The sequence below is a fragment of the Tenrec ecaudatus genome, chromosome 1 (assembly GCF_050624435.1).
Source record: "Tenrec ecaudatus isolate mTenEca1 chromosome 1, mTenEca1.hap1, whole genome shotgun sequence".
NCBI lineage: Eukaryota > Metazoa > Chordata > Mammalia > Afrosoricida > Tenrecidae > Tenrec > Tenrec ecaudatus.
Genome location: NC_134530.1, coordinates 12562991 through 12586060, shown reverse-complemented (window position 1 = coordinate 12586060; position 23070 = coordinate 12562991). Strand labels below are relative to the sequence as shown.

The window sequence follows — 23070 nt, the reverse complement described above, 5'->3', positions numbered from 1 at the left end:
TTCCAGAGAAGGAAACTGAGGGAGAGAAGGTGATTTGTGATGGAACAAGGATTTGAACCCCAGGCAGCCAGGCTCCAAGCCACATTCTCTATCACTAGGTGTCTGTCTCCCCTGCTCCCTGCCCTCCTCCCACTGAGGAGGTGGCGGGGCAGCCCACATGGAAACGCCTGGCATTTGCCTTGGGAAGGTCACATGGAGGTTGAGGGTGACGTTGGTGTAAGTCTGCCAAGCAGGCATGTGGTGCCAGGTGACATGGCTGCTTATGCGGCTGGGTGTTGAAGGAGGGAGTGTGTGTGTGTGTGTGTGTGTGTGTGTGAGGGGGCTGGTGCCAGGGCATCTGGGTGCCCCCAGGGATTACCGTGGCCATGTGCACCTGTGGGTGTGAGGGAGAAAGGTCAGAGGTGCCTGAGCTGCGGAGAGGGTACCTGTGAGCTGCAAAGGTGGTATGACTGTCCCTAAGTGTCCCTGAATACACATCTATGTATCCTGGGTGCAGGTGGGAGCAGGGGCCAGGCCTGTGGGGACCTGTGGGATCTGGGGTCCAGTGGTGACACAGTGGATGTGAGGGGTCAGCTGGGGCTGCTGTGGTGTCAGCACACTGTGAGTCCATTGTAGGCCCCCCTGCCAGGAGACCCCATTATCCTTGTATGGTATGTGTTGTGCCACATCTGTGCACCCAGGCATCTGGAGGGGCTGGTGCAGGGAAACAGGGACAAAAGTAGGGATCCTTGAAACTTCTAGAAACTTAAAACTTCATCTTAACACTGCCCAGCTGATTCTCAATACACCCTCAGAAGGCCAGGAAGCTCCCCGCCCCACCCCCACCCGGCTTGGTTTTCAGCCTGGCAGCCCCGCAGTGAGGGAGAGGGGCAGGACAGGAAGACCTGGCTCCAGGCCTGAAGCCCAAGTGAGGAGCTGGGCACCCATAGTAACTGACATGGGGAGTGCTGGAGCCCAGGTTTGGGGGCGCTAAGCTGAGGAGACTCACACCTAGGGGAAGCAAAAGGGGGCAGAATTCCAGCATTCAAGCAACCAGTGGGGGCAGCCACCTTCAAGAAGCCCCCTCTTTAGAATCAGGGAAGTGGGGTGGAGCCCCAGCCAGGTCCTAGAATCCACTTGGGTAACCCCCCAGCCAGGTACACTGGGGTTTCCTCCCACCCCACCCCAGCACAGCCAGAGCGCTAATTCAGAAAGGCCCTGGCGACCGGCCACCCACCTGACGGATCTGCGTGGCAGGTGCCGCCGGGTGTCCTCGTCGCTGAAGGAGAAATGGATCAGAGGCTCATGGACCACGGGGGGCAGTGCCAGGGCCGGGGGCCGGGGCCGCGGCCGGGGCGCACCACCTGAGCGCATGGGGACTAGGCGCGCCGCGGGGGCGCACATGGGGCTGGGGTCCGGAGTGCAGCGTGCACTGCTCGCCGGCCGGCAGTGTCTGCGGCCGCTGGCGACAGCGGCGCCTCCGCCCTCCCGGTGACCCCCCCAGGGACAGCCCCCGGGCGTCCAGAGCGCCGGGGCGGGCTCCACGCTGCCCGCCCCGCTCCCTCAGGGCCCGGCAGATCTGGGCACACACCTCCCGCCGCCAGCCTCCGGGCGCCCAGGGCTCCGGTTCCCCAGCTCCGGCCCCCACCCCCACCGGCCCCGCCTTCCCGCTCTGACGTCGAGCTGGGCCGGCTGGAGGGCTCTGAACGCCAGGCGCCCTGGGGGAGCGGGACCTGCAGGGCCCGGTGACAAAACCCGGGGGAGGAGTAGTGCATGGGGGTGGGGGCTGGAAGCACAGAGACACTAAGATACAGAGACTCCCAGAGACGCCGTCCTGCCCACCCTGACTCCCATCTTCTCCCCTGTCCAGGAGCTGACCCTTGTCCTGGGTCATCTCCCCGCCTGCCTCCCTCGTGTCTCCACATTCACAGGTCCCCAACCAGGACATCAGAGGCGAGATGAAGGGGCAGACCGGGCTAGGCCTGCCCAGGTGGGCGAGAAGTCACCCACAAGCTCTCTGGCACCAGCTTGTGCCCTGGCCAGGCTGCCAGCCTGTGCCTTCCAGGATAAACAGACTCTGGGGGAAGCCAGATGGGATGTGTCCCCAGGCCCATCACCCCCAGGCTGTGCGCCCCTGCAGCCTGCACCCCACCCCCTGTTCTGGGCAGGTAGGAAAACAACTTGCCTTGCCCCCGCTTCGGTGAGGGGTGCACCTGGACGGCAACACCCAGAGGTCACAGCTGGCCCACAGACTGGCAAAACCGAACCCTTTCCCAGGTGACCCTGGCTGGCAAGTCCGCCTCACTCCCCGCAAGCCTGGCCAGGGCCGAGTGGCTTCAGATCTGTCGCATGTACTGAGCGCCTACTGCACGCCCTTTCCGACGTGGCCCCAGCACCCCAGCAGGGCAGGGGTGAATTCTGTCGCTGTCATCCAAGGGAGGCTGGGAGGGCGAGCCTCAGACTCCAGGACACGCGTGAGATGCCACGGAGACTCGCCCCTACAGCCACTTACCCTGCCCAGGTCAGACGGCTGAAATCCTGGAAGCTCCGAAGGAGCCGAAGGCGTCTGCGTAAAGTTGGGGACCGGCTGGGGAAAAAGACCGGAGAGGAGGGCGGCGAACGCAGGCGACGGGGCGCCAGCGGGCTCGGGGGCTCGGGCAGGAATGCCTCGTCCTCCGAGGCCGCCGCCGCCACCGAGAAGGCCGCCAGCTGCCGCTCCGGGATGCGACCCAGGCCGCGCGGCCCCGCCATGGCCGCGGAGGGCGCGTGGGGCGGCCCCTGCTGCCGGGCGCTGGGGAGCTGCGCCGCCCGCCCCGCGGCCCAAGCAGGCCGGCCGCCCAGCCCTCTTGGGCCCCGAGCCCCACCCTCTTGGCCGCCTCGGCCCTTCCGGCTTCGCGCTGGGGCCGCCCCCAGGGCGGAGCGGGGCCTGGGCACCCACGGGCTGTTGCGGGTCCCAGAGATGAGCCACCGTCCCTTTGGTGTCCCTACACTTGGCAGAAGTGTCTCTACAAGCACCAGCAACGACCCCCTAAATCGCTGGGGCTGTTCCACAAAGCCCCGTGGTGGAGAGGTCACACCGACCACAGGGAGGCCCCACAGCTCCTCCAACCTTTCCAAGGTCCCCATGTGCACAAACTTTAGGGGTGGTCTGCGAGACCCCCCATAGACTCTGGAGCCCACCCACATACCCCCCTAATTCTAGCACTGTCCTCACTGTGTCTGATAACAGTCCCCACAAGGCCCAGGGACATCCCCAAGAATCCCAGGACAAACCCACAAACCTCCTTGGGAACCCCTTCAAACCCCAGGAGCAATTCCATGGTTCCTTAAGAGCTCCCCCTAAGCTTCCAGGAGCACCCCACCATCCTTGAGACATACAGGGACATCCCCCCAGGTCACCCCTAGAATCCTGCCCAGCTAGAGTCACTTCCACTCACTCCAGGATGGTCCCTAGAATCCCAGAGTCCCTCAGGGGACCCTGGAACACTTCTGTATCCCTCAGGTGTCCCCCAGGACCTAAGCTCCTCCCTAGCACCCCTGAGATATCTCTACCAGTATAGAGACCCCCAACGCAACCCCAGTGATGGCTTTGAACTGTGGCTATGCATCCACCATCATAGAGATGCCACCAAAATCTTGGGGTCCCTCATAGACCGGAGGGGCACAACTAGCTTCTCCATGGCTTTGGAGCACTCTTACAACCGGAGGCCATCCCTAAAACTCAAGATGTACCCGAAATTCTTGGGGATCCCCCATGAATGCTCCAGACATGTTGCCACAGCTCTTGGAAACCTTAAGACACCCCTAAAATCCCCAAGCAGATCCACAGCCCCCGAGGCTCCCTAAGAACCTCCTCACCTCCTGCCAGCCCTGCAACTCCTCAGAATCTGGAGGGCGCCTTAGCGTCGGGGTCCCCAACAGTCAGAGAGGTGGTCCCGAGAATATCAGTGCTCTCCCACACACAGATGGAGGCTATTTGGGGCCCAGCAGTGTCCCCCCCTGCATGCTCCACCTTTTTGAGGTGCAGCCTCTAGAGCAGGGTCTTCCCATCTGTCCACACCCCTCTGTCCCCACATGGGGAAGAGGAGGAGCCTCATTTTAGGGGAGAAAAGGGGTTGAGTCTGCATTTGAAATCAGTATCTGCCTGCTTATCCCTCTCTCTCTGTCGACGGTCCCAGAGCGGGGGCCTGGGCTGGATCTTTCTTGTAATCAATCCTTTTATTGGGGGCTCTTGCAGCTCTCATAACAATCCACACATCAGTTGTATCAAGCACATTTGTACAGATGTTGTCATCATTTCTAAAACAGTTTCTTTCTGTCTGAGCCCTTGGTATCAGCTCCTCCATTTCCCCCCATTGGTCATTTATATGTTATTTATATTTTCATATTTTACACCATCCGCTGTCTCCCATCACCCACATTTATGTTGTTCATCCCCAGGGAGGTGTATGTCGATCATTGCAATCAGTTCCCCTTTTCGCACCCCACCTTCCCCTTCCCCTCCTGGTATGGCTACTCTCATTATTGGTCCTGGGGGGTTTACCTGTCCTGGATTCTGTGTGTCAAGAGTTCATATCTATGCCAGTGTACATGCTCTGGTCTAGCCAGATCTGTAAGATAGAACTGGGGTCATGATGGGGGGGGGAGGCATTAAAGAACTAGAGGGATGACTGCACCCTGACTGGCTCATTCCTTCCTTGTCACCCTTTCTTTGGAGGGGGGGGAGTGGAGACATTTTATTCCAAAAGCCAACAGATCAGTCACTCTCCATGCCCAAGTTCTGTCACCTGTGCTTGGGAGCAGAGCCTATGGTAATTTTCTGGGCTTAAGGTATCAATGGACACAGCGTTCATGAACTCGTCCAGTGGGTAGGGAGGGCACTTCCAGGAATGCTCTTGGCACCTGCTCCTCCCCATGGTAATACAGCTGCACAACCATTCCTTCGAGTCCTTATGCTGGCAGACTTCTATGGCCAGGTCGGCTGCAAATGGGGGCCATTTGTGGTCAAAGATGCCCAGGGCAATTAAGAGAGGTATGAGGGTGACATCATGAGCAGCATAGAGGTACAGCCTTCTGATCCCGCTAGGTGGAATGGCAGGCTTCACGGCTTCCAGTGGGTTGTTCTCCAGCATGTGGAGGAAAGGGCCGACGGTGAACTGAATGCTTTCCCTGTTTTCTTTTTGCAAGATGGACAGAAAAGTGTCGACAGCTCTCAGCTCTATCACCCCTGCAAATCTCTTCAGGGTGGGGCAGCTTGGGAGGCTGTGTACCTGCTCAGCAGACAGACTGTCCAGGAGACTAAGGAAGTCCACCTCGTCACTACTGCTCCTGCCCAACCCTTCCTTCACCTCTTTCAGATCCTCTGCGATTTCCAGCAGCAACGAGGCAGCCTGCCCTTGTGACCCTTTTGTGAAGGATGCCCAATTGTCTACAGATGGGCTTTGGGTCTCCATCCCAAGCCCCCTTGCTCGAATCAAAATGATTGTTTGGGGGTCTTCTGATGCCTGATACCTGATCCCATCAACACCTCGTGATCACACAAGCTGGTGTGCTTCCTCCCTGTGGGCTTTGTTGCTTCTCTGGCCTCTTGTTTAACTTCAAGTCTTTAAGACCCCAGACACTATCTCTTGTAATAGCCAGGCACCATCAGCTTTCTTTACCACATTAGCTTATGCACCCATTTTGTCTTCAGCGTGACATTTCTTGACTAAGTGACCTCGGGCAAGTCACCCAGCCTCAGTGTCCACTGCTGTCAAAGACCCAGCTGGTTGTTAGGCTCAGAGATATACCATACCAAACCCACTGCCACTGAGTGGATGCTAACTACCAAGTGGATGCTGAATTTTTGGGGGGGTTGTGTTTTTTCATAAAAGGGGAAGGTAGGTCAAATAAGTTTGGGAACCTATGTGACCTATAGCACCTTCACGAGTCAGTCAATCAACGAACATGATGGGTTTGGTGGTTTCATCCAATAAAACGCTTCCTGGGCATTCGGGAGCTCTGGGGGCCTAGCGGGTGTGGGTTGGGCTGCTAACCACAAGATTAGCAACAGTTCTGAAGCTAGGAGCCGCTCCGCAGGAGAAAGATGAGGCTTTCTACGCCCATACCGGGTTGTCTCAGACACCCACACACAGTTCTCCCTGTCCTGCAGGGGCCGCTCTAAGTCAGAATCAACTTGGTGGTGGCAGTATTTTATTTTGTTTGAGCCAACGCTCACATTTAACCTTCACAATGCCCCCTCCCAACCAGGTGAGAGGGCTGGCTCCCATGTTGCAGATGGGAAAACTGAGTCTTAGAAAGTAACTCGCTCAAGGTCACACAGCCAGTACATGGTTGAGCCAGATCAGCATTTCTCACCATTGATTGCATCATGCCCCACTCACCCCCACCCCCAAAACCAAACCTGTCACCATAGAGCAGATCTCAGCTCCTGCCAACCCTGGGTACTTCAGAGCAGCTCCACGGGGTTTTCTTAGCTATCATCTCTCTCATGGAAGTGGGGTGCCAGGACTTTCTTCCATGGTGCTGCTGAGTGGAGCTGAACAGCCAGCCGTCTGGGGAGTCGCCAAGAGCAAACCATTTGTGCTACCCAGGGACCTTGCCCCACTCAGGAGCCCCTTTAGATAGCCCCCTTCATCACCTCTCTCATGAACTAAGGCCACCACAGAGATACTATAGATTGCTTTATACATAAAAGTTAATTTGTCCGCGCTCCCCCACCCACTCACCTACAAGAACCAAATGTCTTCCCCTTAGGAAGAGAATGCAAGGTCTTTCAGGCTTGGCACTATTTCCCCCGCCCGCCCCCCCCAGCCTTGGCACTATTGATGTCTGGGACCAGAGAAACCTTTGTCCTGGAGGGCATCCTATGGATTGTAGGATGTTTACCATCATCCTTGCCCTCTACCCACTAGATGTCAGGAGCATCCCTGTTCGTTGTGACAGTTAATGTCTCCAGCTGTTGTTACACACGTTGGTTGCCTGGGAGGCACAGAAGTCCCTGAGTGACCATCATGCTCTAGACCAGCGGTTCTCAACCTGTGGGTCGCGACCCTTTGGGGGGGGGGGTTGAATGATCCTTTCCCAGGGATCACCCAATTCATAACAGCAGCAAAATGACAGTGATGAAGTAGCAACAAAAATAATTTTGTGGTGTGGGGGAGGGGGTCACCACACCATGAGGAACTGTATTAAAGTGTTGAGGCATTAGGAAGGTTGAGAACCACTGTTCTAGACTCACCTAGGCTGACCCCCTGGCCACCCAGACCCTGAGGTCCAGTTACAAACCAAAAGGAAGATCATTTGCCGCCAATAACCCATCCACTCTCTTTTTCGGAATCATCAGTCCAGAGATGAGAAGGGCGACACAGCCAGAGAGAGATGATGGTTCCGAGCTCCTGGCTCCAGAGGCAAGGACCTCAGCAGCTAGGAGCCCTGGTGGCAGAGTGGTTACTGACTGGGCTGCTAGCAGTTCTAAACCACGGGCCACTCTGTGGGAGAAAGACAGGGCTTTCTACTTCCTTAAAGAGTTACGGTCTCATAGGGGCAGTTCGACCCTGTCCTGTTGGGTTGCCAGTGCTTCAATGCCAGTGAGGTTTGCTGGTTGTTTTTAGGAGACACAGAAAGCCCTATGCAATTCAGACCTTGGCCATCACCTACAGGGCCCTACAAAAGCGGCTCCTTCCCCTCCCTAGGAGAGCCTCCTTTCCTTTCAGGCATTCTCTACCCCACCCCCACTCCACTTCCTCTATTCCAGCCCCCCTGGCTCCCTCCTCTCTCCCCGTGTACCAGACACTCTCAGCCCTCAACGCCTTGCCACTGGCTGTTCCTACTCCCTGGGACCTTCACACACACACACACACACACACACACACACACACACACACACACACACACCTTTCTGCTCTCCCTTAAATAGGGTTCTCTGTGCACATGTCAGCTCCTCCTAGAGGCAGGGCCCCTCTCACCTACATACCTTTACTCTCTGCTGGGACTGCCTCACCCACCCCTCTGAGAACTCCAGGATGGATGGTACTGGGTCTACATTGTTTTGCACCCTGGCCTGTAAGATGCCCCCCTCGACATTGGTGTGATGAGCGGATATGGTACAAACAAGGAAACGGGGCTCAGACACCTTAGAGTGCTGGGGAGAGAAGACTCCCGGGAGGAAAATGGCAAAACTTGGATGTGAACTTGTCCTTCCGCTGTCTCACCAAGCACTGCTGTCACCCACCAGTCTGCCCAAAGCCCCAGTTTCCGGCACCTCAGAGGAGCTTGTGGTCTTTTGACACCACGGAGAGATGAAGCGCCCTGGCAGTCACTGGCTTGGATGTGCAGCCTTGGGGACGCCTCCTTCCTCTCTGCGGATGTCACTTGGGGAAGTATGTCTTCAAAAGCAAGCTCTGACTGCCCAGCCCTGTTGCACACTCTCAGCCTTACCATAGTCCTCGAGAGGAGCAGTCTCACAGGAGTGTGTGTGTGAGTGAGGGAGGGGGAGGCCCCTCTTCTACTAAAGACAAAGCTGATGTTGGGCTAGAGCCAGCAGCCAGGGTCAGAAGTGACTCTCACCCAGCAGGTGAATTGCTGGAGTCAGAGATCTGACTTTTGGGGGTCTCAATTTTGCTGTGTGACCTTGGGCAAGTCATTGCGTCTCCGTTTTTGGCAGGTATGAGGAGCCAACGAAACATGTTGGTTGATTTTGGCTCCTGATGAACCCATGTGGGACAGAAGAGTACTGCCGTGGGGCGTTTCCGTGGCTGGAATCTGAACCGAAATAGCTCTCCAGGCCTTTTCTTCAGCGGCGTTCCAAGTGGGTTGTACATCAAGTGCACATCACAGGCTCCCGCCTAGGGACCTTAGATGCTGAGACTCAATAGCCAGACATGGATCCGGGTAAGGGCGCACAGACCCAGAGACACTCCCGCAACCAAGTTGCTCTCCTCTGCGTCCGCCAGGCGGCCCTCTCCGCCACCCAGGGCTGGAAGGGAGTGGAGGGGGATTGGGACAGCGCTCTAGTCCCAGCACAGGGAGGGCAAGCATCTCCCCCCGGAGTCTGCGGCCGGCCGGCCTGGCGCCCGCTCTCCGGGACGCTCAATAACCATGAAATAATAATCCGGGGCGCCGTGGCAGCGGCATCGGCGGCGGCTGCCACTTTGCTCCAAGACGGAACGTCCCAGAGGCTGATCCGGCTTGGGAGCGCACAGCCAGGCTGCGCCTTTCCCATCGTCATCCAGCAGGGTGCGCGCACGGAGACACCCTGAGAGAGGGGCGCGCTGGGGACCAGGGGAGGAGAGGACCGCAATGGAGACAGGGAGCAGGAGCAAGGGCCAAAAAGAGAAAGTCCAGCGCGGCTGCCTCCACCCGTCTCAGGGTCCAGGTTTTGTCAGCGTTCCTCTTGGTGGGGGAGAGTTTGGGGCACCCAGCCGGCGGGGGGCATACCCTGCCCGCGTCCATCCTTCTCTTCCTCATGCTCCATTTGCCTCCCGACCAGACCAAGCGTGGCAGGGCCGTGACTCAGCCCCGCAGGGCGCCAGGAGCCCTGCCTGGTACATCCGCAGGTCTGCAGGGGGCGGGCGGGCAGACGCCATCGAAGCCGGCAGTGTCTTCCTCTATATTCCTGTGATTCAAATCCGGGTGGCTCTGTGGGCCCCTCTTCAAGAGGCTGGGTGGACGCCTGCTTGGGGAGCACTGGGAAGCCCCAGCTTGTGCATTACTGGAGCCCCCTGCGAGAAGAGGTGGCTTGGCCCAAGGCCTATGTGAAGGAGGGGTTTTATCCAGTGGAGGTTTCTCAGTTCCCCCTTCCTCTTCTGTCTGGGGGAAGGCGCTGGCACCAGTGCCCCACCCTCCAGGCCGCCACCCACCCCCACCCCCACCAGGGCCCAGCTGTGGCTGGCACAGTCAGCCAGGGTGGCTCCACAGACCCAGCAAGAAGCAGGAACCTGAACCCCTGCTGGCGAGTGGCCTGGGGGGCTGGAGTTCCTGCTTTTTCCCTCCCTCCCAGAGGAGCACAGAGCATCCCATCTCCTTCCCCTGATGCCAGGTCCCAGAGCAGGGCCCTTGATGTGAAGCCCTTGATACACATTCTGGTGGTTCCTAGAGCTCTCCCCTCCCAGATGAGGGCCAGCCACAGCTTCACTGGACACAAGGGGTAAAACGGAGGCTTCACAGGCACCCTGCTTGCCGCCTCCTGGTGGTGTGAGGTGAGGCAAAAGGGATTTTGACTCTGGGCCTCAGTTTCCCCACATGTGCCAGAGGGACGCCTCCCCAGGCACCAGGGACGAGAATGTCCCTGGCAAGGCGCCCCAGAGTGAGCTATTAGGAGATGGTGCTAACACTGCTCACTCAGCCACTGTCCCCATGGGGTCGGCCCCCCAGGAGGCCGGAGGGAGGTTTCCCTGGGGCCTGCAGAGGGGGTGGGGCCCAGCTTCTAGTGCGTCCCACCCCCATCTTCCCAGTTCCAGGACAGTGACCTGTTTCAGTTTGGCCTGCAGGCCCTGGTCTTGGCATTTCCTGTTGATTCCAGTTTTGCTTTCCTTTAGCTTCTCTGGGAAACAGCAAGCTGCATGTATCGGACCCATCGTTTTTGCTTTCTGGTGGGGGCTGGGGGTGGGTGGGAGGCCTGTGCTGCTTGCTGAAGGATTCCCAAAAGATGTGAGGCCCAGAGAGGCAAAAAGTCCCTTCTCTTCCTCCAAGGAATTGTGGGTCACAGCCTGGAGGAACTCCGGGGGGGTGGGTGGTAAGCGGCTTCCATCACACTGTCATTGTGTTGGCCCATGCAGAGGGGTGGACTCATGGGCGTCAGGCTGAGAGAGCACTTGGACCAGCTTGTCAGTCATGAATCATGAGATCAGTCAGGCCTTAAAGCACCAAGGGAGCAGAGACAGAACCAGAGAACCGGTTTGGGAGGGTGGGAAGGGACATTTGGAGGTCAGAGAGCCCACCCACCTGTCAGCAGGCAGCCAGAGCAGCCATGAGGACATCCTGTAAGCTAGAGCACAGACCCCAGACCTAGGCACCCAGGCATCTGACAGCACGGTCACAGGGTCCCAACCAGTGGTCCAGAGACCACCGACAGTAACATGGACACAATCTCTCACTGGCCCCTACGCACCCCCCACCCCCCAGAGTATGCTGTCACAATGACTGCCCCAGGAATACACAAGGCCACCTTATCACAGTCACAGGGTCCCTGGAGCACACATTCACATTGGCACAATCAGTGTCACTGTGAAAACCAGGGAACCACAGAAGCCCAGGCCAAACACCCAATCAAGTCTGCCACAGCTAACCATCGTACCCATAGTCAGAGCCGAGGGTGGGAGGTGGGCAGACTCAGGTGGGTCAGAGGCCAGACATTCTCTCTCTCTCTCTCTCTCTCTCTCTCTCTCTCTCTCTCTCTCTCTCTCTCTCTCTCTCTCTCTCTCTCTCACACACACACACACACACACACACACACACACACACACACTACTGTCGCCTCAGAGGAGGCAGGAACCTCCCAAATTTTATGGTGGACCTGGGTCCTCTGTGCTGTTCTCTACACCTGGGCAGCTCTTGTCCTTAGAACCTCCAGACCCCAACAGTGAGTCCATGCAAGATGCCCCTTCTGGCCTTCCAATTCCAGCTGCTTCCAGGTGAGTCCACAAATGTCCTTTACCCCACACAGTCAGTCTTGCGCCTCTAGGTTGAGGCCCTCCAGCCTGGAGCAGAAATTGTGGTCCTAGTAGGCATGCCAAGCACAATGAATCTAACCAGGCTCAATTGCCTTCAGGACGACCCCTCCAAGAGCTGCCCTGCCTATCGGTCGCCCTGTACTGCTACCAACTGACCATCACACGTAACCTAGCGCTGCTAAGTTCACCCCTGGACAGGCTGCATGGGAAGCCGCCAGCACAATGCCGCGCCAGGAACTCTGCCCCGGACGCCCCCGCAGTAAATCAACCCCACCCCACCCCCAGCCATCACCCCCTCAATGCCAGGCACAATGACCCCACCCGTGTCACAGCGCCCCCTGCGGTTGGCGGGGCGTATCGCGCCCTGTCTGCGCGCTTCTACGCTCCGCGCGCGTCCCTAGTCCAGGGTCTTACCGCTTGCAGCTGCCTCCACCCGCGCCGCCGCTGCTAGTGCCGTGGAAGGACGAGGGCCAGGACATGCGGGACGTGCGCAAGCCCGGCCGGTCGCTGGTGTCCACGGCGTCGGCGCGCTCTATGGGCCGGTGTGGCGACCATTCGGGCTCCGCGCGCTCTGCGCTGTCGGAGTAGCCCCGCTGCTGGATCCGGATAGGGGTCCGAGGCTGCCTCCACAGGTGCTGGGGGGGCGGCTTCAGGGTAGCCTGGCCTTCCCGGGGCCCGGGCAGGGACAGAGACAAGCTCCTCTCCGAGGGGGCGGCCGGGGGCTCCATAGCGCCGGCCTCCACCTGCGCCCCCGGGGGCCCCGGCCTCTCCAAAATGCACTCCTCTCAGCTGCTCGCGAGCCGTCGCGTCCGGGGCCCCGCGGATGCGCCCGGCCTCGGTGGGGCCATGGCGCCCCGGGGACAGACCCGGGGGCGCAGCGGGCCGATCGCCCCCGGGCCGGGCGCCGCGGCTTCCAGTCGGCAGCCGGCGCTCAGCTCTGTGCTCGGCTGCGCTCTCCGCGTTCGGCGCCCGGCTAGGCGCCAACCCCTGCTCCCCCGCCCCGTCCCGCCCCTCCCCGCCCCCAGCCCGCCGCGGCTGTCAGCGCCGCCCCCCTCCTCCTCCTGGGTCCGGGCCAGTGGGGGGCAGCCACCCAAGAGGGGGCCCCTCCCCTCCCACGCAGAGCCCTGTTCCCGGCGGGGAGGGGCCGCCGGAACTCTGCTCTTTCCAGAGCGCCCAGCCTCGCCGCGGCGCGCACGGGCACTGAGGAGTTAAACGGTTAATCCGACCGGGAAGACGACACGCGACTGGTTGCCGGAGTGTCAGTCAGTCCGTCCATCATGACGGGGGCGGAGCCTAAGCTTGGCGTGTCCTCGCCGCTACCCCTGGTCGGGGGAGGCTGGGGGAGAGTGGGTCTGGGTGCGAATGGCGCGGTGGCCAGTGTGCTGGGAAACTCCTGCTGATGAGTCCGAGGAAAGGCTACGGTGTGTGTGTCCGAGGCGGGGGTTGCACACACGTGGCCCCCTCCGAGGGGTGTCTGTGGGGCTGGAAGTGTGAGTGTGTGTGTGTGAGTGTGTGTGTGTGCGCGCCCGCGCGCGCGCACGTGGTTGGCTGTTGCGGGCCGCCTGTTTCCCGGGATTTCTCGCTGTGTGTGTGTCTGTGTGTGAAGGATGTGTGCGCACGTGTGCTGCTCCTTGGAAGGATGCGCGGCTTTCCGGGATCAGGTTCGGTGGCCGCGGTGGGGGGGGGTCCCGTGCGTGCTCCCACGCGTTTGATGAGCGTTGGAGTCCGTGTGTGTTTGCAGTTGTCAAAACGCGCGCGATTCCGCCTCGAGTCTGTGATGTCCGTGGGCGTCTAAGCGTGTTGGCGGGTGTGTGTGTGTGGGGGGGGTTACCATCGGCCAACCTTGGGGATGGTTCAGAGGTGTGTCCCTTTTGGTCCCCTTGGGGTTCCTGGAGGACACCGCGGCCACTCCCGCCCACCACTCTCTTTATCTCTGTTTCTTGCAAAGTACATCTGCAGGAGGTAAATTGAGGCAGGTCCGCGGCAGTAGCGGGGCGCACCCGCGTGCCCTTTTTAGGCGAGTAAACAGCCGCGCCTCCTCCCCGCGGCCTCCGCCGGCAGAGCCCCCCTTCCGGCACCTAAATCGGGAGATGCCGTGACTCACGCTCCCGCCTCCCCCAGCGCCGCGCCGAGCGAGCTAGCTAGCGAGCAGCAAAGGAGGGGATTCGAGAGCCTCCCTCCCCGCGGGCCCCAGTAGAACTCCGCAGGCTGCTGGGCTGGGGGCGAGGGTACCCCTTCCCAAGGACCAATCAGGGGACGTCGCGAATCCGCTTGCTCGGGTGCTGGCCCCCAGAACTAGGACCCTAGGACCGCGCCCCCAGCGCCCCCTTCCACAGCATCCCGGGCACAGGCCGTGCGGTCTGCCACCGCCCCTCTCCCTCCGGTAATATATATATATATATATATATTTAAAACCTGCGCCTCTTCAACCCCCACAACCGCTTTCTCCTTGCCAGAGGCCCCCCTCCCGCCCTGCCGCCGCCCCGGCGTGGGTGCACGCAGGGCAAAAATATGCCCCCCTGTCCACAGCTGCCGGGTGTCGATGAGACTAGAAATGTGCCCCAAATTCTCGCGGGGACTCCCCCATTAAAGCCACACCAAACGATTTCAGGGAGAATTTGCAAGGACCCCAAGTTCATCGGAGGGGCTCTGCCCTGAGCCAGAATCTTTCAAGGGGTGGTGGTGGTGGACTCTGGAAGGGTTATGGGCACTCTCTGCATGATGTGGGAGGGGAGAGTCGGCCCCTCTCTGAGGCTGCCCAAGAGGAAAGGAGGCTGAAAGTCAGGGCTGTCTGTGGGTATGACCAGGAGGCAGAGTCTGGGGGCTGGGGAGGATGAGTGTCATCACCTCCCCGCATCTGGAAATGGTCCACAGGAGCAAGCAGAGGCCCTGATCTGCGCAGGTAGCAGTGGCTTGGGGAGAACAGTGGTGATGGGTGCAGGCCAGGGGCCTGGACTAGATCAGCTGTCCGCCTTTAAGACTCATTTGGGGCTAGAAGGGGGGTGGGGTCACCCTTGGAGGAAGCAGGTAAGACCAAGCAAGAAAGTATAGGCTGAGTCTGGAAGTGCAGCCCCTCTCAGGCTTCCTCCTCCCCAACAGAGAGAAAAATGGCTCCCAAGACCTCCTCCAGGAGATATGGGAGAAAGCGAACCCTTCCCAGAGGGGATACCCAGCCCTAGTGCCCTGGTCAGCAGCTCAGCTTGGGCAGGCCTGTGCATGTGGGAAGTTACAGGGGTCGGGAAATCAGAGCCCTCTTCCCTTGCTCCTGGCCCTTGCTGACTCAGGCCACTGCAAAATGGAAGAAGGGGTTCTGGGAGCTGGCGAGAGGCGCCTTGGGGGAGGGGTGCCACAAGCGGATGGTCAGGCTTTGGGAGAAGTTTCAGCTGGTTTTGCAAAATCGCAGGGAGCCTGGAGTGCTGGAAGGGCTGGTGGCTGGCTCTAGCCCAGTTGGCCTTGTTCCTCCTCCCTCCCCTGGCCCCTGTCCCTGGGGAGGGGGGCAGGTCCCCCTTGGGCCTACCTGTCGGCCCTGGTGATGGAGATCCTGGGCGGGATCAACAGCGGCAGCGTGGTGGGCCGTGATGGTAGAGTCGCCCCTGGGTCCGAGGGCTCAGTCTGGATCCAGCCCAGGCCAGGGCCAGATGAAAGGCGGCGGCGGGGACGGCGGAGGTCGGCCCCCAGCATGTTGGAGCTACTGAGCTCTGGGGTCTCCCGCAGCCTCTGAGGAGGAACGATGGTGGGATGGGGGCCTGGCCGGCCAATTCTGAACCCCACCCCCTAAGAATATCCCATCCAGCTGTTGGAGGGTGTGGCTGATGGTGGCTGGAGGGGGTGGGGGGATAGAGCTTCTGGACACCTCCCTCCCCATCTGGGGAATCCCTGCTCTGCCATTATATTTGTGGGGTTCCCTCTTGCTGTCCCAGGCCTGGAGTCCTGCATCCTCACATCTGGGCCACTGATGAATGGAATCAAGAGTATAAACTGAGGCACAGAGACCAGCCTCGTAGCTTTCAGACACCACGCTCCGGAAACAGCCCGCCCGGAACAGCAGAGGGCGTTCGTCTTCCCTGAGACCCTGGCTCTGCCCCAGTCAATCGCGGCCCCTCGCACCTCATCCCCTGTCCAAGCCACCGACAGGACACTGCGACTCCTCTTCATGCCGCCAGCCTAGAGCGCCGTAGGGGATGCAGGGGCCATGGCGAGTGGGCTAGCGCCTCCTGCAGGACCAAACCGAATGCATCCACCATTAGCGCCCCAAGGGGGTTCCCCGTACTATTGTGTCACCCCCCCCCATTTTGTTCTTCCAATACCAGACCATACGGAATCTTTAGACATGTTAATGATCCTTTTTAATCATAGGGTAATATGTGATATCGTTGTCAATTGCCTAAATGTAATTTCTCAGATTATATTAATTCCATTGACAAAATTGTTTGGTGGAATCTTTCCACATTGAGTTGCACGTTCTTAATTACATTCTTCGCAACTGAGCAGACCGTCTTTTGACTTTTTTCTCCTCGTCCTTTAATTGTTACTTCATTCTCAAAACAAAAATTTACAGGTTCGCAAATACACAGTACCAGAAGATCGTTGTAGCTAAAACACCAGAGATTTTGACAAACGCGGCGACTGTAAGCAACTGACAGTAATGACAACAGGCTTGTGCCTGGAGCAAAGGAGATCACGTGATTTGAATCCTCGTCGTAATTGGGTCATGACAGCTCTGACCAGAGCACTTTACCCAAAATCAACTTCCATCAAAGTTACTCACTGTAACCCAACAAGGCATAGTAGAATTCCTCCCTAGGGTTTCTGGGCTGTAAAAACTTAGGGAAGCAAACAACCTCAGTCTTTGTTCATCCCAGCAGCTGGTGGATTTGAACCGCTGACCCTGTGGTTAGCAACCCAATGCATACGCCACTAGGGCTCTGCGCGCATTTACGCAAACCGTAAATTAGTATGAATATTTACGCAAACCGTAAATTAGTATGAATGTTTTCATAAGCTGGGCTTATGAAAAATGGCTTGCTGGCTATTTTTAGTTTTAAAAAATCGTTGCCTGCGGACACATTGCACGGAAACTACGGGCATTTTGGCGTCACCTCCTCTGCCACTGTCACCCGGCGCCGTGCACACTGACCTCCCTGGCCCGCCTCCGTGACATCACTGCCTATGGGCCAGTCCGCAACTTGCTTAGACCCCCGAGTTGGTGCCTCTCCCCGGGCGTGACGTCAGCCGGCGGTTGACGCACTGCCCTGCGGTGACGTGGCCAGCCCGTTACCAGGGCTACGGCTGACGCACGGCTGGGCTCCGGGCCGCGTCAATGCCCGGCTCGGCCGCTGGGGGGCCGGAGCCGCGGCCGGGTTGCCCCAGCCCCCACCCGTCTTCCCGCGGGGGCTTCCCCGGCTGGGGATCCCGCCGGGACTGGGAGCTGCCAGAGCTGGCCGCGTGTGGCGCGTGGTCCGAACCGGGGGCCGGAGGAAGCGTCTCCGAGCTGTTGGGCTTTGATGCCTAAACCCGAAATAACTCCGCTGTGCGGGGGCCGGGCGCAGAGAGACGGCGGCTTGGGCACAGATGGGGGCCGCGCAGGCAGAGGCGCGCGGAGACAGACAGGGACGCGTGGAAATAGAAACAGACAGACAAGGATACAGACGCAGCTTGCTGCGATGGGTGCGCGCTGCTGCCGCCTTGGCAATGTCTAAAAGCCAGGCGAAGCTGGGGCCACACGGGTGCCCGCCCTTGCGCCGCAGATGACTCCTGAGGCCATAGGCTAGTGGCTTCGCGCCGAGCCTCAGTTTCTCCTCTGTGGACTGGAATGATCCTCGCTGAGGGAGTCCGTGTGAGAATGCAATGAGATCATATTTGCAGTCTCCCACGATAGTGTCTAGCACTCCGTACTGCAAACAAAACATAATGTAGCTGTGGAGTCACTGTGAACTCAGAAGGGACTCGGTACAGGACAGAGCGGAAGTGCCCCATTGGGATCCCAAACCTGTGATGAATCCTATGACCTCATCTCTCTTCTGCTGAATGGGCTGAGGGGTATGAACCACCCACCTTCTGGACAGCAGCTGAGCGCTTCAGTCACTGCGCCCACGGGCTTCCTGGCATTCAGTAATAATGTACTAGATGTCACAAACGTTATGAGCCTGAGGGAGCCTGTTACAGCTAACGCTCAGTCGTGTGTCTCTTCACTCCAAATCCTCGGTGGCTCCCACTTGCTTGGAAGAAAAGTCAAGTCTATTTTGCTTCACGATTGCATCCCCAGTGCTCAGAACAATGCCTGGAATATAGTAGGTGTTCAATAAGTATTTGTTCAAGGCCGGGTGATTATTTTGAGGACTGGGTAGTATGATATCTATAAGATTCTTAGCAGGTCTATCACAAACTACGGTAGGTGCTTTGCTTCCTTCTTTGATTTTTTTCTCTTTTTCTTGGCTTATTGCACGGCCAGCACCACTATTCAGTGTTAGCTAATAAAAGGGAATGCACACAGCTCTTACACTTATCCCCTATCATGTGGCCCCTTGATAAACACATGTTGAACAAATGGATGCATGTCGAAAGAAAATGGCCACCTCCAAGTTCTCAGCCCAAATGAGGCAGTCCAGTTCTGGGCTCCCCTCCATGGTCTCGAGTATTCTGACAGACTGACCCTGTAGGTTCTATTCCAGAACTGCCCCGAGAGTCTGCACAGCGACAAATCTTCATGGAAACACACGGTCTCTTTCTCAAACGGAGGAGCTGGTGGACTTGAACTGCCAACCTTTCAGTGCCCCCCCCCATGCTGCACCATTAGCAGTCCTGGCACACAGTCTTAACTCATGCTGAAAGATTTAAGGCGGCAGATAATGAGAGAGGCACCCAAGGACATCTACCGAGAGAAACGCCCCCCCCCCCCATAAGAATGACACCATTAGGTCTGCTTTAAATGCTGCCGGCCATGTAGCTGTGCCGCTTTGGGCAAACCACCCAATCTCTCTGGGCCTCACCTTCATCTGTAAAATAGATTGCACACTGGTACCCGCCCCATAGAGCTGTGGCCAGGATGAAGCCACGAGGCATATAATGTTCTGAGCGCCACCACCAGCCGCATGAACACAACAACTGTTGTCGCTGACTCATGTGGAGCCGGACACAAGAAACAGCAGTGCGCACACAGAGACCTCACCTCTTCCCATGCTCCGCCTTGCTCACTCTCCACCAGCCTCACTCCCCTCCTCAATGTCTCTCAAACACTGCAATCAAATGCCCACCCCAGGGCCTTTGCACTTGCGCTTCCCTTTGAATGAGAAACAATCTTCAGATTCCCAATGCTGCCCTGCTCCCACCACAGTCCTTGTTTTAGACTTACAACCTGAACAGATCAAACTCACTGCTGTCCAATCAATCTCGACTCATGGTGACCCTTTAAGACAGTGGTTCTCAACCTTCCTAATGCTGCGACCCTTTAATACAGTTCAATGTGGTGGTGACCCCCCTAACCATAAAATTAGTTTCATTGCTACTTCATCACTGTCATTGTGAAAAGATCGTTCGACCCCCCATGTTGAGAGCAGCTGCTCTAAAACAAGGTAGAACAGCTTCATAGGGCGCCAGAGGCTGTAAATCTGTATGGGAGCAGACAGCCTCATCTTGCTCAGGAAGTGTGGCTAGGGGCTTTGAACACCTACCTTACAGAGAGCAGCCCAACTCTTACCCCCCATGTCCCGCCAGGGCTCCTTTGAACAGTCTAATAAAATATACAACTTATTATTATTATTGTCTGTCCTTTGATGAGGATGCAAAACGGGTGGGAGTCTATTGGCCCCAGTGGGCACCAGGCATGCAGTAGGTGCCCCATAAGTAAATTTTGACTGAATGCATGGGCCAGGGGCCTTCCTTCCTTTGGCCTCTGTACCAACTCAACTCCCTCTAGAAGTCTTTCTGCTGAGGGAAAGCCCCCAGCCTCACTCTCTGACATCCATCTTTTCTGTTCCCCCTCTTTCCAGTACCTCAATTCCAGGAGGGCAGGGAATTTTTTTGGGGGGGAGCCTCCTTCTAGACAGGTGTGGTCATGCAGGCCCCAGCCCTCAGAAGGGCCCTGTCTTTGTTTAATGCTCTGCGCTGGCTGGCTTCTCACAGCGACCCTCAAGAACAGGGTAGAGCAGCCCCCGTGGGGTTTCGAGGCTGGAGCGCATGGTCTTGTCTTTCTCAGATAGAGCAGCTGACCGGAGTCGAATGGAATCAAGCAGATGGAGGTGAGAGAGTGCCTAAGTTTGAACACATTTTCATCTCATCCTGGGCCTTGCAAGCTCTACCAGTGGTCCTGGCTGTATGCCCAGTGCCTACCTGGGCACCAGGCCCATGGTGGTCCTCTAGGATTGGGGGACGCAGGAAAGAGTGGAGAAGTGGCTGTTCAGGGAAAGAGAGAGCAGTAGGGGCAAAGCACATCCCCTTTGCAGACATCAGAAGCCTGGAGTGGGAGGGATGCAGAGCCTGGGGAATTGGCTGGGTGCCCCTGGCGTGGGGGAGGGAGTTGCCTCTAAGCCCTCTTCTTCTCCCCCGGCCAGCTGGCCAACTGGTGAGGGGGGTCCAGATGGCAGAGGAGACTCACTGCACTGGCAGCTGACGCCGAGAGAGGCCTCACCGGCCACCCTGCCCGTGAGCAAGTTGGTTCCAGCTGCCTGGCAGCTCTTACTTTTGGAGGAGACATACAGCTGAATGTCCCCTAAGCGTTTTGTCCTGGGAAGGGACTCTCACCAAGCTCCATGAGCCCTTGGAGCTCCAGCCAGCTTGGGAAGGACCATGGGGACCCCAGGTACATGGGCACATCTGGGGCTTTGGGCATGGCTCCATGGGGGAGGGGGTTGCCATGGGGGAAGGGGTTGCCTTAGGTTTGTGCAAGTGTGCCTGGGTGGGTGGTGCTTTCTAAGAGTGTGAGAGTTATGTGGCCGAAACTGTACCTGCAGGAGCGTGCACAGGTGACGGGTGACACCACGTCAGTCCCTGTGGGTGTGTGACACCACGTCAGTCCCTGTGGGTGTGGGTACGCCCAGTTGGAAGTGAGTTGTGTTAGGGGAAGGGCTGAGAGCAAGCGAGCATGTGGATACCTGGGCAGCAGCATTTCCTGTATTCGAAAGGGAGGCTCTGGGTTAGGCCACCACTCCAAAACCACACGCACTGCCATCGAATTGATTCTGACTCAGAGGGACCCTGGAGGACAGGAGAGAACTGGCCCTGCGGCTTGCTGAGACGGTGTATCTTTAAGGGGCAGACAGCTTCCTCTTTCTCCCTCAGAGCAGCTGGTGGTTTCAAACAGCTGACCTTGCAGTTGGCAAGTTCAATGGGTAGCCCATCACCCCACTGGGGCGCCGAGGGTTCCGGCCAGTGTTTGGTACGAGTTCATCTGATGGCTTGTGTCTGGGTTTGAGTGCGCAAGAGTTATCCAACCCCACACCCACCTGGGAGTTTTTTTCCTGGATCCCACCTGAAGTGCCTCTCCTGTCCCCTCTGTCCCACTTTTCTCTCTCGTTACAGGCCCTTCCGCTCCATCTCAAGTCCCAATCACCACCTGTTAGGCATGTATTTGTTTATGCTGCTTCTGTTTCCTCCATGAGATGACAGCTCCAGGGAGCAGGGAGTCTGGTTCTCAGCACCTGGCACCCAGTAGGTGCTCAGTAAATATCCACTGGATGAATGGAAGCCGAGCTGTAGCTCTGTGGGGGGTGGGGCATGGCTACTGGCCGGGCATCAGGGATGTCTGCTGTGCCCTGCACTTCCTCCTGGCAGCTCGGCTCCTCTTGCCAGCTCTTCACCACTCTTTCCTTGCTGATAGCTACCCTGCAGTCAGCCCATGTGTAATCTGACAAAAATGCTGCCTGCTCCTGTCCCATCCCCATCTTCAGTTGCAGATGGGGCTCTTGTAATTCACAGGGTTTTTGTGTGTGTGGGGTTCCCCTCCCCTCCATTGACTGATTTCCAGAAGATTGTAAAAAAAAAGAAAAAAAATTAAATTAAAATTGAGTCAAAAAAGGAAATAGATCGCCAGTCCTTTCTTCCTAATCTGTCTTCCTCTGGAAGCCCTCCACAGACAAGACCGCTGATAGCTGTGCCTGAATCTATCCCATCTGCCTGCTCTCTTCCCTTCCCTGGGTGGAGGTCATGCTAATCCCCCTTTCCTGATCTAAAGTGCCCTGAACCGAACTTCCCCTTAATTCCCTCAACATTGATGGAGCACTCCGGGGTATCAGGCACTGTGCTGGCCCTGGCCCCAACGTAGCTCCGGACCCCAACATAGCTCAAAGCGGAGGCGCAAAGCAGTCGTGAGCAGGAAATCTCATTGAATCCTGGATGCTCCCTTCCCTGTGCCTTTCTTCCCTCTTTCTGCCGGCTGGGAGTTCAGTCTTCGCGGCCGTGCAGTCGCCTTGGGTATTTCTGTTTACAGAGCCATCTCTGCGCGCCCTCATCAGCCTGACACGTCGTCTGCAGTCTCTGTTTATTATCGCTGCGGCCCCGCAGCGCGGCCAGAGTGCTGGGCACTTGGGGAATCCGTGGGGAAAGGGGAGAAATGATGAAGCGGGGAAAGCTTAGCAAGCCTTCCCTCGCGAATTCCCGGGGTGTCATCACCCACTTCGCCGATGAGGAAACTGAGGTTCTGGAAGGCGAAGCCCTCCAGCGCGGTTCCCACCGCAGCGAGGTGGCTTGTGGCTGTGGGACGCAGCAGGGGAAGCAGGAGCAATGGAGAGGAGTCGGCCCAGCCTCCACCCTGCCCCGCAGGAACCAGACACTCGAGGGGGTGCACTGATGGCGGGGGAGTGGGGGCAGAGCAAAGCGATTCAAGGGGCCGTCTCTTCCAGCCCCCAGAGTGAAAGACGCTGTACTAGAAGATTAGGAAATGTTTGGAGCTGGAGAGGGGAGCTGCCTGGTCAGGTCCAGGGAGCTGGGATGAGGAGACCTGGTTGGTTCCCTGGGGCTCGGCAGCACCAAAGCCAGAGATAGTCCCGTGCATAGCAGGGAATCCCCTGCATCTGGGGGGTCGCCCATCAGCCAGCACACCGGGAGCCTGGAGGCTGGGCCATAGCCGGGAAAGCGCGGATGCTGCGGCCCGGCTTCCCTGCGCGGCTGGGGAACCCCCGCCCCCCACGATGAGAGCCCCCACCCTCCGCGGCGCCGGGTCCCCTCCCGGCCGCAGTTCGCAGCTCCAGGCTTACCTTGCAGGGGGCTGGGGAGAGAGTGTGCATGTGTGTGTGCGCGGTTGTGAGTCCCGCCCGGGTGTGGGTACGTGTGCGCGCGCGTGCCCGGGTCGTGACGGCCGCCGAGATGCTGGACAGCCCGGGCTGGAGGGGGAGGGGAGAGGGGGACTCCCCGCCCCCGCCCGCCTACTCCGGGGTTTGAATGGAAGGCGCGGGGGGGAGGGGCGGCAGCGGGAGGGCGCTTTTGT

General features: G+C 58.4%; 1 protein-coding gene across 2 annotated transcripts in view; it reads right to left on the bottom strand.

Annotated features, from left to right (window-relative positions):
• Window positions 1-12591, bottom strand: part of PDE4A (phosphodiesterase 4A) — a 40248-nt gene extending 27657 nt beyond the window's left edge. The window contains exon 1 of one of the 2 annotated variants that reach the window (XM_075546902.1): window positions 12066-12591. In XM_075546902.1, coding sequence (XP_075403017.1) covers window positions 12066-12379 — 314 coding nt within the window. In that variant the 5' untranslated portion in view covers window positions 12380-12591. Of the gene's footprint in view, window positions 1-2491; window positions 2785-12065 lie in introns of those variants that run through there. The other variant, XM_075546909.1, reaches the window with a different exon arrangement.
• Between the last annotated feature and the right edge of the window lie 10479 nt (window positions 12592-23070).